The following is an 18,691-nucleotide window of genomic DNA, read 5'->3' on the forward strand; positions in this document are numbered from 1 at the left end:
AGATATCCAATTCATTTGAACTTGTGTGGCTAGCAGCGGCCGACGTCAGTGACACTAAAACATGATAATTCACTGCTTCAGGTACCGACAACCCAGTTGGTCCGAGCCAGAATTGGCCTCACCACCCCCAACCCCTTCCTCTGGCTCTGCTCAGCCAGTCAGAAGGCAGGATGGAAGCGGGACTGCTTTCATCCCTTCAGCGTACGTCCTCCATTCAGGGCTTGTTGGGCCAGCAGCTGTCCAACTCCCAACTCTCCTTCAGCGGCTCGGTGGCGCCGCCCCCTCTGCCCGCGCCCGAACGCTTCTGCCCCTCAGGCTTCCTGGACAACTCGGGCCACAGGGCGGGCCAGCGGGCTGGCCTCGCCCAAGGCAACGTTCTTCACTTCGAGAGCCATTTCGGGAAGTGGACTTTTTCAGGCAGAAAGGGCTTTAACAGTCCGGCGGCAATAGCAACGGAGGGCGACGGAGGAAGCGTCCACGCCATTCGCACCCAGGTGAGCAACAGGAAGTGCTGTTTTGAAGTGAAAGACTTCTAAAAGATGGTTTTTCAAAGTATTTAAGTTTACAAATTAAGATTTTCTTAGACCTCCGTTAATGGAGATTTTTTGTTTTCCAAAATAACAAGATGTTGTCTTTCCTTTTAAGTTGTTCGCACACCAAGAAACGTAATTTCATGTACTATTTCAAGTTCCACATTTTCAAACATTACTCCTAATTTGATTTCCAAATATGTCATCAGTTTTGTGAAGGTCTCATGAAAATTAATTGCATCAAGCCAACACTTTACTTTTAAAAATGTATTCACCCCCGTTCACAAAATACAATTCATCTGCAAAAAAACAAACCAACTCCAAAACAAAATATGACATTTTTCGTAAATCATTCATGGATAGTATAAATATCTTCGGTCTCAAGGTAGACTCCTGTGGAACACCTAAAGTAATATTGAAGCCAATGGCATAGGTTTGGTCTCAGTAATGGTAGGGAAGATAGAACAGTACAACCTGCATGTACACTGGGGACGGGACATTAATAAGACCTAATAGATTAGGTGAACAGGGGTCATGGCTACATTTTTTATCAATATGAACCAAATTAATTGATAGGCTAAAACTGCACATTTTTAACGTCTTAATCTGATTATTTTTCTTATATTTAGTCGAATAACTTGTTAAAGGCTAGTTACCAGATTCATATGTCAGATTCTTCCATTTACGTGAAGTAAATATTACTATTCTCATTAAGCCTATACATCTCAAAGTCGGTCATTTTTCACCTAAATCAAGAAAAAAAAAATGCTTTCAAATAATGTTTTGAACAATATTCTTGAATTCAGAACATTTCTGACATTTCTTTTAATATTAAAAATACAAAAAGCTCATCTGACCAAATCACACGGTCCTAGGTTTTTGTGTGAGCCCAAGATTGAGCTTTTTGGCAACAAACACTCTAAGTGGGTCTGGCGTGCCACGAAAGATGCGCATGCTGAAAAGCACCTCATACCCACTGTGAAGTATGGGGGTGGGTCAGTAATGCTGTGGGGCTGTTTCGCTTCCAAAGGCCCTGGGAACCTTGTTAGGGTGCATGGGATCATGAATGCTTTGAAATACCCGGACATTTTTAAATCATAATCTGTTGCCCTCTCCCCGAAAGCTGAGGATGGGTCATCACTGGGTCTTTCAGCAAGACGGTGACCCTAAACATATGGCCAAATCTACACAGAAATGGTTCACCAGACACAAAATCAAGCTCCTCCCATGGCCATGTCAGTCCCCAGACCTTGTTTTGTTGGCAAAAGTGGGTTGTACAAAATATTAACACCAGGGGTGCTAATAATTGTGACACACATTATTTGATGTCAAATATTTTTTTCTTTATGTGGGATTTTTTCCCCCACTGAATGAATGCACTTGTATTGAAGGTTGAATTTTTCTCTTTTTTTTTCCATTAAGGTCCCATATTATTTGAATAAAAATAAAAATTATTAGAAGCTAAAAAACACTTTTTTTCAGGGGTGCCAATAATTATGGAGGGCACTGTATATGTGGCCCTCAATTTAATATTGTTCTGCCTTCCCTTTTCCCAGCCGCCACTCCCTGCACCCCCAGCACAGGACGTCAGTCCCTCCCAAGACCCGCTGGGAGCGACACGGACGGTAGATTCCTCCACCCCCGCACCCCCTGATGAATCCACAGAGTTGCCTTTACTTGAGCACCTGCGCTGACGAATGACCCCCTACCCCACTTTCCCATGGGTAACAGCACACTGGACCCGCCCACCACCCCTTCCCTCAAGTGTTCAGGACTCATTCCACCAATTTTGGTCCAATACACATCCAGGAGACAGGGATTTTTTGACGAAGAAACCTACACTCCCTCCTTTGCAGTCTGCTAGCACGTCACACGTCGACTCATGACGTGACATCCGCCGTCACCCTCGTGACGCTCTTATATCAGGTCAGAGGCGCCGTGTGTCTGTGTGTGTATGCGATGGTATGTGTGCAAAAAGGCCAGGAAGGCCAGTGCAATTATTAGGGATCTTTGTTTTCCTTCGCTCGGCGATTATTTTTCATGAACTGGAACGCGGAAGATCAGCTTTGACTGCGAGGATACCACAAGAAGCCTTGTTTAGCTTTTCTCTCGACTCAGAAGTCAGAAGATTTTTTTTTTCAAAACTATGGTGGGGGGGGAAAATGACTTCACCCCCCTTAGCCGGCGCGTGGTGCTCGGACCGCTTGTTTACAGAGTCCAATCTGAGAAATTGTGTTGATCACAAACTTGCCAGCAAAGCTTTTTTTCTCTCTTCAGAGAAATATTCTTTTTTTTCTTCTTTACTTGAAGATTTTGGGGAAGCTCTCGGTCGTTGGCAGACACCCGCCCGCATCCAACGCACTCCTACGCGACTACTGCTCCTGCGCCTCCCACTACTACTAACTAGTAAACCAAGTCACTACTACTACTGCTGGAATCCAGCGTTTTAGTTGGAAGCTGAAAACAAAAGGATGAATATTTATTGGATGAATACGGTCTTACATGGGATTCGATTGTATCGTGCTGATGTGGAATTGGCAATTTGCTTTCGTGTTTTGTCCTCTCCAAACAAGTATCACAATTGCGTCATCTCAAAAGAAGTGTATGTAACTGGAAGTATGTCACCGGGAGTGGGCTTTCTTCCCCTTTTGCACTCTTTCGTCGCTTTGGTTCGACCGCAGTGACAGTCTCATGCAGTAGAATACAAATATAGTAGATTACAAATTAAAGGGAACCACGGATAGAAAGACATGTAGTTCTTAAAAGATAAATGTTAGTACGAGTTTATACTAGTAGGTCGCCATTGTTGTTGACTTCACATGGCCACGCTGCCGGGCTTCCACCACGTAACTCTTTAGTTATGTAAGGTAGTGATTTAAATACGCCACAAGGTGTCAATGGCGAGATTTAAATTACAGATCAAGCCAATGAGTCAGTTTTGTCCCTTGACTGATGCCGTAGTTTTCCTTTGATTCCACAGTGAAAGGGGAGTGGACACAGGCGTTCAGATTTGTAGCTTGGACCGCGCCATTTATTGCCATAAGGTTCAGCAATTCTACCATCACAACATTCAATTGAACATAAGTATCATATTGTGAAAATACAACAAAAATAAAATTCATTTATATTATACCCCTGTGCGGGGAATTGCAGGCACCATTATGCCTTATGTTCAATTGTATGTTGAGAAGGTAATACACCTGATAATAGCTCCCAGCATCATAGTTTGTATATTGTGACTAAATATTGTGTATTTGTTGAGCTGAACAAGTTGCTAAAATGTTTAGAGTTTGACCAAAGTCTGAGTAAGTTTTATGTGTATTTTGTATATCTATTTTGATTGTGAATGCCAGTTCTCTTTGCATTGTTGTTTAACTGTGAGAATAGTGCCTCATTATTACAGATTGAAGCACTTTTCTTGGTGTGATTATTTTTTGAGATATGAATATTTGTTGTATTTTCACTGTATGATACTTACAGTGGAGAGAACAAGTATTTGATACACTGCCAATGTCAGTATGTTTAACTGTATGTTTATTAAGGAGGAGTTGCCGAAGCTTATGCCAATAAACGGCACAATCCGAGCTATGGCTCTGAACAAAAGATCAAGGCAATGAGTGTGATTTGTCCCTTGACTGACGCCGTAGTTTTCCTTTGATTCCACAGTGGGGTTTAAGGCGGAGAGAAAGGGGTTCAGATTCGTAGCTCAGACCGTGCCGTTTATTGGCAAAAGCTTCGGCAACTCCACCTTCACAACATACGGTTGAACATAAGTATCAAATAGTGAAAATACAACAAAAATAAGATTCATCTAAAAAATGTTCACAAAAAGAAAAGTGCTTCAATCTATTAATGAGGCCCTATTCTCACACAGTTAAACAACAATGCAAAGACAACTGTCATTCACATTCAAAATAGATATGCAAAATACACATAGAACTTACTCAGACTTTGGTCAAACTCCACTTAAACATTTTAGCAACTCGTTTAGCTCAACAAATACACTGGATGGCAATATTTAGTCACAAAATACAAACTATGATGCTGAGAGCCATTATCAGGTGTTTTACCTTCACAACATACAATTGAATATAAGGCACAATGGCGCCCGCAGTGCCCCGCACTGGGGAATAAGATTAATTTTATTTTTCTTGTATTTTCACTAAATGATACTTATTTTCAATTGTATGCTGTGAAGGAGGAGTTACCGAAGCTTATGCCAATAAACGGCGCGGTCCGAGCTACGAATCTGAATGACTTTCTCTCTGCCTTACACCCCACTGTGGAATAAAAGGAAATCTACGGCCTCAGTCAAGGAACAAAACGGACTCATTGGCTTGAGTTCTTGTTCAGATTCGTCGCTTGGACAGCGCCACTTATTGGCATAAGCTTCGGCAACTCCTCCTTTGCAACATACAATCGAACATAAGTATCATATAGTGAAAATACAACAAAAATAATATCTCTCAAAAAATAATGTTCTCAAAAAGAAAAGTGCTTCAATCTGTATTAATGAGGCCCTATTCTCACACAATTAAACATTCAAAGAGTTCATAAATTCACAATCAAAATAGATATACAAAATACACATAAAACTTACTCAGACTTTGGTCAAACTCTAAGCATTTTAGCACCTCGTTTAGCTCAACAAATGCACTGGATGGTAATATTTAGTCAGAATCTACAAACTATTAGGCTGAGAGACATTATAAGCTGTTTTACCTTCACAACATACAATTGAACATAAGGCACAATGGGCCTGCACTGGGGATAAAATGAATCTTATTTTTGTTGTATTTTCACTATATGATACTTATGTTCAATTGTATGTTGTGAAGGAGGAATTGCCAAAGCTTATGCCAATAAACTGTGCGGTCCAAGCTTGAACGCATGTGTCCACTCGCCTTGCCTTCTGCCTTAAAACTACGGCATCAGTCAAGGGACAAAACGCACTCATTGGCTTGATCTCCAATTAATTTAAAACTTGCCATTGACACCTTGTGGTTTTGTAAATCAAACCTTACATAGTTAAAGGGTGACACTGTGGAAGTCCAGCAGCATGGCCATGTGATGTCACCGCGACCTACAAGTTAATTTTTTGGTTTAAAATTTTACAAATTTTCTGAAACGAAAACATTAAGAAGGGATTTAAAAGACACTATTGTAACTCGTACTAACATTTATCTTTCAAGAACTACATGTCTTTCTATCCGTGGTTCCCCTTTAAAGAATACGAAAAGGGAGCGGTTCGAATTCAGGCTCTTCCAAAAATGTTGTATTGAAGACACAAAATTATCCTTGTGTGAATGTAAGTAAGAACGGTTGATTGGCTAAATTTCACATGGAAAGTTTCTGGAACGTTGAGGGCTCCTGCTAAAATTCCAAAGAGCTGGAATTTTGCAGGCTCTCGGTTGTTGCAAAAATGCCAAAAGTCTGTAACGCGAAGGCCCAAATTCTGCTGCTAAAATCCCAAATAGCTGGATTATCGTTGGGTCTTTTTTTTTTCCTCATATCTTTAGGAACTTTTTTTCCCCCTTCTTTTTTGGGAGAGAAGCAGCAGCTGCCAGTAACCCCTTTTACTTTGCTGCGTGAAAGCAAAGCACAAGAACTGGGTGTCATTTGAAATGAAATAAAAAGGGATTCCTTAATCTCTGCAACTATGTACAGCATGTTTCATATATAAATATATATTTAAAAAAATATAAACCTATTTTATTATGATTGGAAATTATGGGTGTTTTTTGGGGGGGTTGTTTTTTAAGACACTAAGTCTGTTGAAAATGAGCGAGGGAGAAAGCTTCACATTTGAAATGTGCAATTTGGGAAGATTTGGTTCTGTTTTTCCTTGGTTTTTTTTTTTTTTTTTTTTTGACATCCCATCCCACCATCTGATTTTTTTCATTTTTCTGAAAGGGGAGCATTTTATTTAAGTCATGTTCTGTACAGTTTTTTAAAAGTGTTTTCTTTTCTTCTATTTAAATTAAAGGTTTTTGTCTTTGTTTGCAACCTGAGTGCTATGGCCCTTACTTTTTGTGTCGGAAATCTCTGAAAAGTCATTCATAATTTGGAATGTTTATTTAAAAATCAGCATGACGGTTTTACACAAAGGAGCGTTTCATGAGGGACGGAGTGTAGCGTATTTCGTTGTAGCCTTCCTCCTCCTCTTCCTCCTTGGAGACCCTCCATCGACCATCCTGGCCAGTGCGATGAAGCCACGTCATGAGAACCAGCAGTGCTAACAGCATTAGGCTCATGGATAGGGTCAGCAGCACCCCCTGGAGGATCCCTGAGGAACTCTCTTCACCTGCTGAAATAGACTTAGTGAGGTGTGTAAGGGAAACGGAGTATTACAGGAGACCTCGGTGAAGTTTGGCACCCCATCAGACGCAAATTTATATAAATCTGATGTCAATCATTTGTGCTATAAAAAAAAATCATTTGTGCCGCTATTGTTTTTAAGATATTTACAATTCTTTTACAGATCAACCTACGGGCACTGGAAGTCACTCACAGCAGGGGTGCTTTTAGTTTTTCCGCATCCAAAAACGGCCGTTTTGGTCCACATTTGTCTTGTTCGCTCATTTTGTCCGTACAAGGCATGCACAATGGCAGTACACACGCATACTGGATGATTTACGTACTACTACTACTACTACGTGTCAAATCTTTTTAATGGTTTTTCCATAACAAAGCAACATATAACAAACAATATAGAACAATATGGAATAAACAAAAACAGACTACATATTCATGCTATCCATAAACTGACATGGAAGCGGTAATCAGTGCACACACTCAATGACGACAAAAAAAAAAAAAAAAAAAAAAACGAAACAGACAAACCATACACAAGTACATAGTCTGGGATATCAAATACGGCCACTTAATTTGAAGATTCCACTCCAAAGACTCTGGGAGCACAGGCTCTATGGGTAGGTAGGCAGAACTGGGCAGCACCTGAGAGTATTTCATGGGGGGCATCAGAGGTTGCGCTAGACATTTTCGTTGTCTGTCATTTTGACTGACATGGTCATAAAAATCCGGTCATAGTCTATTTTTACCAGTCACTTAAATTTTTAAAATGATAATGATGACATATTCAATAGTATTTAGTTTTCATTCATTTTTAATTAATATTGTAACGCTTGCTTGGCGGCGAAAAATTAGACACGGAAGTCGTGGTATTTTTCTCCCTTTTTACTCTGCTTACCGCCAACAACTCCGCCCCCAAAGAAAAGGAGGCAACGATATAGACCCCAATCACCAACGTCACACAATGATCTTAACTGTGGTTGTCAGCCCAAAATCTTCTAAATATATATTAAATGCATCTTACCAGATATAAAAAGACTACTACATAGTCTGTGGTGATCGTTTGGTGCCCAGATTTCTTGTCGAATTACAGCAGTCCATCTCGCTCTCATCTTCGCGTCTCTCAGAATAAGGTAGAACTTCAAGTCTCTCCGTCTATCTTCTCTGTTACAGCAACCAACCGCCACACACGCCTTCACCATTTTGATTATTAATATTGATGAGCAGAAAAACACGCCGTAATAGGAGGCATGTACGTAGCGGTAATGTATAAACATGACGGGCTGACACACAATATGGCGGCTCCGGTCAGGGGGGCGGAGTTGTGACGTCATGTGATTGGGGTCTATACACAGGCGGCAATCTTGTCCATCAATTGGATGACGCGCTGGCACACCGGGTGCACCAATATGAACCTCGCGTTGATGTGTCAATCACGGTGCCGCCGCCAGACCCCGGTGACGCTACAATATTCTGACAGAATAGCCAACGACGTCATGCATTAAGAGAGACAATAGCTAATTAATATGCTAACTCGCCACCCTGTGGTCTGGGGTGTGAATTGCAACCTGTCAAAATGACTGACGGACTTCAGTTTTTTCCGTCACCGTTTTAAAAAACCGGTCAACGACGGAAAATTTCCGGTTAACGCGACCCCTGGGGGGCATATAAATTCAGCATTATTTTCAAAACAATATATGAGAATCTGAACACATTGGAATTGAAAGCAGAGGGGAAGGAGACTTCTAGAATAAATAAATAATAAAGGGGAAGCAAGGCTGTAACACCTTGGATGGTCGCTAAAGCTAGGTTTTAAATTCAGTCTGAAAAAAGGTTATAAATGGATGCCATGTTTTTTCATAGTTCTGGAGAGAGCCATTAGAAACACGTCTTAAGTGTTCCAATTTTAGATTGGCCATAACGTCTTCAATCAAGCTTTTAAAATATGGAGGCTGTTTTTTTCCAATTAAATAAAATCATGCGCCTAATGAGTAAAGTAATAAAAGCTATTGCACTGGCCTGGTGAAATGAAACTAACATATTTGATGGGACAATCCCAAACAACGCTGTTGTACAGTTTGGCGCAATATCCTTGTTGCATAAGGAGGACAGTGCAGGGAAAATCTCTCTCCAGAATGCATAAAGCTTGGGACACAACCAAAACATATGGCTCAAATTAGCTGGGGTGAGGCCACACTTTGGACACGCTGAATCGGATTAAACAAAATACAATACTTTTGAACTTTTGGATAGTTATTTTGGGGTACTTAAACGAAATTTTTTACAAACGTAGCATAAACAAATGGCACCATTTTTTAGCCATTTTTAATCAAAATGGGCGACTGGTTGACCTCAGATTGGCCTATAAAAAATTGTTAATATCTCAAAAACAATAGCACAAACTAAAATAATTTCAGCACAAACCTAGCACAAATGAAATTTTTCTATAAATTTGCGTCTGATGGAGGGCCAACTTCACGGAGGTTTGAAAGGGAAGCGAGACTGGCGTTCACCGCTATAGATGGACAGGTTGATGTAGCAGTTCTCTGTTCCGAGCAGGTTGGAGGCGGAGCATCGATACAGGCCGGACGTCTGCGCAGACACGTTGATGATTTGGACTGAACCCGACAGCTCGCCTGACAAATAATCGCAAGGTTTGAACCAAACTTCTCACTTTGAATCGGAGGCAATTTGTCTAAGACAAAATGTCAAAAAATAAGTGATCAAATGTATACTGTTGTGTGTACATGTCATTGACTAAATACGTGCTATAACATGCTCAACTTTTGTTCAGAATTGGCTTTTTATCACTGGTTTTCTTAAGTAATCGATAGATGCAGCCATAGATGGCAATAGACGTCCAATCCATTTATAAAAAATAGAGTATAAATACAATAGGTATTTTCAGTATGAATTTTCCTCTTTTGCTAACTGCAACTATCGGTTACTTTAGTACTCTATCAGTTTGAATAATCGAGTATTAGGAACATTTAATGCGTTGCAGGATAAATTTTAGAAGATGTAAAACAAAGGCTTGCTAAGATTGCACTTTCAAAAGAGCATTAAATGCGAACATAAAATTCCCAAGTGTTTCTTCAAACTGCAGAATTGCATTTTTATTCAAAAATAAATTAAAATCCTAGAGCTTAGCCTCAAAACGTTTTAAAAAAGAATAAATGAGGATCTAAGTACAAGAAAACAATTCGCTAACTCGCACAGCAAAAGTCAGCTAGCTTAAATCCTATAAAACGCTAACGTTAATGCTCTAAACATATCGTTCAAACACAAATTGCCACAAACAATGGCTAAATATACCTGTAAACTAAATTACAAATGCATAAAAACAAATTAGCTTAAATAAAAATATACCTTGTGTTGGTCTTAACAGGGAGCAGCTGTAATCAGCCATGTTAAACGAGTTATGTCATATTCACTTTTGCCACTAGAGGGCAGTGTATCCACCCAAATCAATAAAACTAACGCCACTCAAAGGAATTCTCGAAGCAGCCAAATTTGATTCTAAGCTTTTTTTTAATCGAATTACTTGAGTTAATTGATTAATTTTTGCAGCACTACTAACTATTATCATCTACTCTCAAGAGAAAAACATATTCCGACCTTCCATGTTGATGGGTAGTGAAATCTCCTCGGGGTTGAGTTTATCCCAGCGGATTTCCGGAGTGGGAATGCCCTCGGCAACTGAGCACGACAAGGTGACGCTGCCCCCGGTGTCCATGTCGCCATCCCACCGGCATGCGGGCAATGATGGTGCAACTAAGTACATAATCATGAGATAGTGTTTTTTTCTCTATCCAATGAAAGAAACTATCTTGCATTTAAAAATCCCAGTTTACCCAGAACAGTGAGCAGCAATTCCCCTATTCCAGGGTCCGCCGCTTCCGGAGGGTTGTTAACCATGCAGCGATAAACCCCGGCGTCAGACACGCGAGTGTCATTGACCATGATATCGGCACTCCACGGGAGACCTGTAAAGCCCACCCTCCCAATAAGCGAAGGGTCTTCAATAATCTGACCGTGGTCATACACGATCACCTGGAACATCAATGAAGATGTTTTCACTCTCAGAAGGATGAATTTATCATGTTACTGACAGAAAAATGATCTCAAGAAGATGTTTGTCCACCTGAATGGGAGATTCTGGACTGGAGAACGGAGCCAGTGTCCAGATTATGTTGAGTCGGGAAAGCGGGCTGGAGGTGAAGAAGGAGCAGGGAAGGATGACATAATCCCCTCGGACCACCTCCATTGTGGACTCTCTCATTGTCACCCTGAGAGCATCTAAATAACAAAAGTGTGTTCAATAACAATGACCTACAGTGGGGCAAATAAGTATTTAGTCAACCACTAATTGTGCAAGTTCTCCCACTTGAAAATATTATCAATATAATATTAATATATCAAATAAGTATTTGGTCAATACCAAAAGTTCATCTCAATACTTTGTTATGTACCCTTTGTTGGCAGTAACGGAGGCCAAACGTTTTCTGTAACTCTTCACAAGCTTTTCATACACTGCTGCTGGTATTTTGGCCCATTCCTCCATGCAGATCTCCTCTAAGGCAGTAATGTTTTCGGGCTGCAGTTGGGCAACACGGACTTTCGACTCCCTCCACAGATTTTCTATGGGGTTGAGATCTGGAGACTGGCTCGGCCACTCCAGGACCTTGAAATGCTTCTTACGAAGCCACTCCTTTGTTGCCCTGGCTGTGTGTTTGGGATCATTGTCATGCTGAAAGACCCAGCCACGTCTCATCTTCAATGCCCTAGCTGATGGAAGGAGATTTTCACTCAAAATCTCTCGATACATGGCCCCATTCATTCTTTCCTTAACACAGATCAGTCGTCCTGGTCCCTTTGCAGAAAAACAGCCCCAAAGCATGATGTTTCCACCCCCATGCTTCACAGTGGGTATGGTGTTCTTCGGATGCAATTCAATATTCTTTTTCCTCCAAACACAAGAACCTGTGTTTCTACCAAAAAGTTCTATTTTGGTTTCATCTGACCATAACACATTCTCCCAGTCCTCTTCTGGATCATCCAGATGCTCTCTAGCGACCCGCAGACAAGCCTGGATGTGTACTGGCTTCAGCAGGAGGACACGTCTGGCAGTGCAGGATTTGAGTCCCTGGTGGCGCATTGTGTTACTGATAGTAGCCTTTGTTACTGTGGTCCCAGCTCTCTGTAGGTCATTCACCAGGTCCCCCCCATGTGGTTCTGGGATTTTTGCTCACCGTTCTTGTTATCATTTTGACGCCACGGGGTGAGATCTTGCATGAAGCCCCAGATCGAGGGAGATTATTAGTAGTCTTGTATGTCTTCCATTTTCTAATAAGTGCTCCCACAGTTGTTGTTTTTTACACCAAGCATTTTACCTATTGCAGATTCAGTCTTCCCAGCCTGGTGCAGGTCTACAATGTTGTCTCTGGTGTCCTTTGACAGCTCTTTGGTCTTGGCCATAGTGGAGTTTGGAGTGTGACTGACTGAGATTGTGGACAGGTGTCTTTTATACCGATAATGAGTTAAACCAGGTGCCACTAATACAGGTAACGAGTGGAGCCTAATCAGACCTCGTTAGAAGAAGTTAGACCTCTTTGACAGCCAGAAATCTTGCTTGTTTGTAGGTGACCAAATACTTATTTTCCACTCTAATTTGGTAATAAATTATTTAAAAATCAAACAATGTGATTTTCTGGGGTTTTTTCTCCACATTCTGTCTCTCATGGTTGAGGTTTACCCATGTTGACAATTACAGGCCTCTCTAATCTTTTCAAGTAGGAGAACTTGCACAATTGGTGGTCGACTAAATACTTATTTGCCCCACTTTATTCTGTCTATCTAGTACAAAAAGTACAAAACTCAAGAACGGAGCCTTGTGGAACTCCAGTGCAATTAGTGGTCTAGGTCCACATTTGTGGGAAGGGGTATAACATGGCAAAATTTGCTAAGCAAATGACAGAAATTCTAACTACCGGTAGATTTCTAAGAAAAGAAAATTGAAGATGAATAATGAGGTTTATTTTATGGGACGGCAAGCAAAAGGCCTATAACTGTTGATAATTTTTTACCAAAGAAAACGTTACGCAGCCAAGTGAGCATGTCAAAAAAAATATGTGTGCGTTCCATTGATCTACTTTTTCATGTCCTCATTTCCATCTCATGATCCAGAAATAATGAACTCACCCCCTGGAACCCACTTTCCCCCTCATCTACGTGTGTGTGTGAGCATGTTTGCATTTGAATTTGCTAAGTGAACATGACAGCTCTGACGTAGAGCCAAAACCAATTGCTGGTGAGTGGAAAAGCAATACACTCGAAAACATTGTTGAGAATGTTTGTTTGTGCTTATTAAAAAAGCAACATACAATGTTATCATACGCAAAGCTGTTTTTACATTTGGACTTATGTCATATCACTTATGTATCACTATCAGAGGTGGGTAGTAATGCGTTACACTTACTCAAGTAACTTTTTGAGAAAAGTACTTCTTAGAGTAGTTTTACCACGCAACAATATTTACTTTGAGTAGATTTTCCGAAGAAGTAAAGTCGATACATTTTTCCTCTTTATTCTACATATTGACTTTATTTCTGCCAGAGATGTCGACAGTAGCTGTCTCACTTTCAGCAATGAGCCGTCGCAACAATAACCACATGATTCCATTGTAGCAATCAGAGGTATAAATTAGGGCTGTCAAAATTATTGCGTTAACGGGCGTTAATAAAATTTTTAAATTAATCACTTATTTGACGCAATTAACGCATATGCCCCGCTCAGATTAAAATGACTTTTTTCGGAGTTTTGTCGCCCTCTGTTGGCGCTTGGGTGTGACTTATTTTATAGGCTTCAGCACCCATGACCATTGTGTAAGTAGTTACTGACATCAACAATGGCGGGCTACTAGTTTATTTTTTGATTGAAAATGTTACAAATTTTATTAAAACGAAAACATTAAGAGGGGTTTTAATACAAAATTTCTATAACTTGGACTAACATTTATCTTTTAAGAACTACAAGTCTTTATATCCATGGATCGCTTTAACAGAATGCTAATAATGGTAATGCCATCTTGATGTGATTTATTGTTATAATAAACAAATACAGTACTTATGTACCATATGTTGAATGTATATATCCATCTTGTGTCTTATCTTTCCATTCCAACAATAATTTACAGAATAATATGGCATATTTTATAGATGGTATGTATTGCGATTAATTGCGATTAATTACGATTAATTCATTTTTAAGATGTAATTATCTCGATTAAAAATTTTAATAGTTTGACACCCATAGTATAAATGTTTTATGCTCTTTGGACGGTTGATGTTTCAAGTGTTGCTCTGGTCTGAATTCGATGTTTTTTGTGTCATCTTTTTGGCCTAATATGGTCACGTCATAGGTTATAGTTCAGTTTAATAATAACAGTTCATATAGATTAAGTTTTGCTGAGAAAAAAAAAGTATATGGCGGAAAACACAGACAAGGCTGGAAAAGCAGTTTCTGCTCTTGCACCCCTCTTTAAAATAAACTGCTGTATTTTAAGCCAAACGAACTGTTACGTTTGATAGGACAATATGTCTATATGCTGCCATAGCAGATTCATGGCGCATTAACTCTCCAAACTATTTTTTAATTTGTCCCTTTTACCCTGGAAATCCCCGTTTACAGAGGTCGCGCAACTGCTTTTGTTTCAACCCAGCCATAAAACGAAGGTAATTAATTATATTTATTATTCAAAAATTTCATTTTTAGCTTAGAATCATTGACGTCTAATATTTCGTTTAAAAAAAAAAAAAAAAAAAAGACTTCAAAAAATTATTCACTTATATATTTTAAACTTTTAAACAAATTACATCAGAACGAAAAATTTGGCGTCTGTAAATAAATCACGGATATCTACCTCATAACTATCGCTTAATTGTATTTTTTTTGTTACTGTCGTATTTTCCCCGATATGTTAGATGATAAATAATCGATCCAAACAAAGAAAAATAACATTTAAAAGGGTAAATATATGAAAAAGAAAATCTCGACCACTCCTCGATGTCTGCGATTTCTGCATCGCGACCCTTGTTATATCACCATGTTTCACCCATAAAATCCCCCCAAAATCCGGGTGTGGCCATTCACAGCTGTGTCTTGACACTCGGTTATACATGCTACATGGAGTTTTTGGATCAAAACATGGTAAGTACGCTATAATATCTCGTTAAAATCGTGGCGTCTTTAATTCTGCTCTTACGTGCTCTCTCCTCCAGTTAGGGTTTTTGCTGTTTTTTTTTTTTTTTTCTTTAAAAATGCCCTCCTGTTCAAAATGTTTCCTCCCCCAGAAAATTGAGATTTTAAGCTTTCCAATGATGTATCACACATGCATATAGGACAATTTTGAAATTTGGCCAAATTGGGGGTCTCAGAGCGGAACTTCAAGTCACCTGAGTGTTTTCCGCCATATATATATATTTTTTTTAAATTGAAAACCTGATCCTTTTGACCCGATTCCAATCCTCAGATAAATAGCGCAATCGGCCCAATTTCTGATGGCGTGATCGAGCCGGGGACATCCGTAGTTCAAACTTAAACAACTAAACCAAACATGTAACCAAGTAAAATTTAAGAACATTTCAACAAAAATTGTACATAATGCATTTTTTTAAAAACTAAAAATATATTTTTTTAAACCTACGTCATATACAGTGCAAATTTATAACATCCTAATCAGACAATTTTTCTGAAATCTTGTCAAATAATTTTCTCCATCTTGTTTTGAGTGTTAATGACTAGTTCACAGATTAATGCGTCAGATTATTCCACTTGAAGTAAATATCATTTGTTCTTTTTAAGGCCATATTTCTAAAAGTTGGTCATGTTTCACCTAAATTAAAAAAAAAAATTGCTTTCAAATCATGTTTTGAACTATATATATTCCTAAATTAACTTTTAAGATCAAATACACTAATTTATTGATTTTAATGTCTGTTAAGGTTATTTTACAATTAAACTGTATTTAATAACTGCTCTTTACTAGTTTACTTTTACGCTGCCAAAACACCTTAAAACTAGTTAAACTCCCTTGTTTTTAATATAAATTACTACAAATAATTGAAATTATCTGCTAGTGTGTTGAAATAAGAAAAAAAAAATTAGCAGACTAATTTAAAGCAATAAGTTAGTAAACTTAATCTTTAAGAAAAAGCTTGTTTTTGAAGAAATGTTCTTAATTCAAGAATAGATATTGTTCAAAACTAGTGCTGCAACAATAATCAATTATTTCGAGTAATTCAATTCGGAAAAAAACTTTGAATCCCAATTTGCTTCTTCGAGTATTCGTTCAATTTGTGGCATTGTAATGGTTTGTTTTGAAAGTGTTTGCATTTAGTTTTATTGATTTTGGGTGTATAGGAGTGCCCTCTAGTGGCAACAACGATGACATATAACTCATTTAACATGGTTGAATCCAGCTGCTCCCTGTTAAGACCAACGTAAGCTAATATGTTTTTATGCATTTGTAATTTAGTTTATAGGTATATTTAACTGTTTTTGTGGGAACATGTGTTTGAACAATTGAGTTTTGTAAAATACATCAATCAATCAATAAATAAACATTAGCATTTTATAGCATTTAAGCTAGTAGACGTTTGCTATGCAAGTTAGCAAATTCTTCTTTTGTTGTACTTTCGGTTCTCAATTTTCGATTCATTCTTTTAATACCTTTTGAGGCTCAGGTATTTTAATTTATTTTTATGCAATGCAATTCTGCAGTTTGAAGACCTACTCGGGGAATTTTATTTTTATTTGTATTCTGTGTTTGCATATACTGTAATGCTCTTTTGAAAGTGCAATTTTAGCACTAAAATCTATTCTGCAACGCATTAAATGTTCCTAATCCGATGACTCGATTATTCGAACTAACTAGTTGATAGATCAATTGACTACTAAAATAATCGATAGCTGCAGCCCTATTCAAAACATTATTTGAAAGCCAATTTTTCTTGGTTTAGCTGAAAAATTGCCAACTTTTAGATGTCTGTGCTTAATAAGAACAAATAGGAATATTTTCTTAAAGTAAATGGAATAATCTGACACATTAACTGGTCTTTAACACTCAAAACAAGATGGAGAAAAAGAAAATGATTTGACTAGATTTAAGAAAAATAATCTGATTAAGATGTAATAAATTTACAGTAGACCTTATATATTTTATTGAATCATTATACATAGTATAATCCAGTAATTATTTTTCATAGCGCTACTAATGTTACCTAGTGAGCAAATAATCTCTGACCACGTAAAGCAAAATAACTTAATAAAACTTAATAAATTATTACTGAGAATCCGACTCACTTGTTTGCAAAGCCGTAAAGCAGACGCACAAGGTCCAGAGCGCGCACCATCCAGGGGCAGCCATGGCAGACGGGAAGCGGTATGAAGCACAAGCTCTCCTCTCTTCCCCCCTCATGTGCCAAAAAAGAAAACTAGGCATGCATGATTAATGTATTGAGCAACCCAGCCTCACCTCACCACTCACTGTCAGCTGAATGGAGAAAACAAAAGCAGCATTATTATTACATTCTTCTCAGGGGACGCCATTAGGTGACTTTTTAGGTTCGGGAAAACTATGAATAATTGATGATTTCATGTAACCGTGTCCCGTTTTCATATGAAAGTGTGTATCAAAGAGCTGTCCTAAGAATGTCAAGTGTTTGCTTTCTGATTCAACAAGTAATATACAGCCCCTGACAAAAGTCTTGTCGCTTATCCATTTTGTAGAAACAGTTGCTAATAACCTGGTTTTTAATTATTCAATTGGTTCCAGAAATGGCTCATATGAAAGCTAAGACCCTCCCAAATGATGCTGAATGTACAAAACTATATTTGTTTCACTGAAAACAGATTTATCATTTAATGAAGACATAAAGGTCAAATTTTGGCAAGACAAAAGTTTTGTCGCCTACAGGAAGTAGTGTGAAAATTGAACAAAATATGTACTTCAAATACAAAAATATGCTACATAATCGATTTAAGTAGTGGTGCTGTGAGATCCAAATTTAATATTTTGTATGATTTCCATGGGCTTCAGCAAGGATTCATACAATTTATTGATGAAGTCATCAGGAACATCAAAGAAAGCAGTCTTGCATGGCTCCCAGAGTTCATCAACATTCTTGGGTTTTGTCTTCCATGCTTCCTCTTTCATCCTACCCCAGACATGCTCAATGATGTTCATGTCTGGTGATTGGGCTGGCCTATCCTGGAGGATCTTGATCTTCTTTGCCTTGAGGAACTTTGAGGTAGAGATTGAAGTATGCGATGGAGCACCATCCTGCTGCAGAATTTGTCCCTTTTTATGGTTAGGAATGTAAGAGGCAGCTAAGATTTATTGATATTTCGGAATATTTATCTCTCAGGGTGCAGACATTAAAAAAAAAAACGTGTGGCATTTGCTAAGGCCCACAGCCTGTCAAAAGGATGGACGCTGGAAATGTGGCAAAAGGTGGATTTTTCAGATGAATCTTCCATTGAATTACACCAGTCGCCACAAATATTGCAGGAGACCTACTGGAGCTCGCATGGATCCGAGATTCACTCAGAAAACAGTGAAGTTTGGTGGTTACATCATTACCACAATCATGGTTTGGGGTTACATCCAGTATGGGGGTGTGTGAGAGATCTGCAGGGTGGAAGGCAACATAAATAGTCTGAAATATCAACAAATCTTAGCTGCCTCTTACATTCCTAACCATAAAAAGGGACAGATTCTGTTGCAGGATGGTGCTCCATCACATACTTCAATCAAGATCCTCCAGGACTGGCCAGCCCAGTCACCAGAC

The 18,691-nt window shown here is 38.8% G+C and overlaps 2 protein-coding genes across 8 annotated transcripts in view; one reads left to right on the forward strand and one right to left on the reverse strand.

The window, feature by feature from the left end:
* The window catches only part of LOC130906375 (pecanex-like protein 1), a 56,477-nt gene extending 49,941 nt beyond the window's left edge, over positions 1–6,536 (forward strand). For all 3 annotated transcript variants that reach the window (XM_057820644.1, XM_057820646.1, XM_057820647.1), the window contains exons 35-36: positions 82–494; positions 2,087–6,536. In XM_057820644.1, the coding sequence (XP_057676627.1) occupies positions 82–494; positions 2,087–2,224 (551 nt within the window). In that variant the 3' untranslated portion in view covers positions 2,225–6,536. The remainder of the gene's footprint in view (positions 1–81; positions 495–2,086) is intronic.
* On the reverse strand, positions 6,026–17,365 carry zgc:165604 (uncharacterized protein LOC792578 homolog). Of its 5 annotated transcripts, none has more exons than XM_057820649.1 (6): positions 17,205–17,365; positions 10,987–11,141; positions 10,697–10,895; positions 10,461–10,616; positions 9,356–9,478; positions 6,026–6,834 (listed from the first exon to the last, which is right to left on the reverse strand). In XM_057820649.1, exons 1-6 carry the CDS (start codon positions 17,341–17,343, stop codon positions 6,629–6,631), a joined length of 978 nt encoding a protein of 325 aa, XP_057676632.1. In that variant the 5' UTR covers positions 17,344–17,365; the 3' UTR covers positions 6,026–6,628. The 5 variants fall into 5 exon arrangements, with proteins under 5 accessions (XP_057676632.1, XP_057676631.1, XP_057676635.1 ...); XM_057820648.1 differs by having other exon boundaries at positions 6,026–6,837; XM_057820652.1 differs by having other exon boundaries at positions 6,651–6,834; positions 9,356–9,537.
* Positions 17,366–18,691: the final 1,326 nt, after the last annotated feature.

Source organism: Corythoichthys intestinalis, chromosome 18 (assembly GCF_030265065.1).
Source record: "Corythoichthys intestinalis isolate RoL2023-P3 chromosome 18, ASM3026506v1, whole genome shotgun sequence".
Classification (NCBI taxonomy): domain Eukaryota; kingdom Metazoa; phylum Chordata; class Actinopteri; order Syngnathiformes; family Syngnathidae; genus Corythoichthys; species Corythoichthys intestinalis.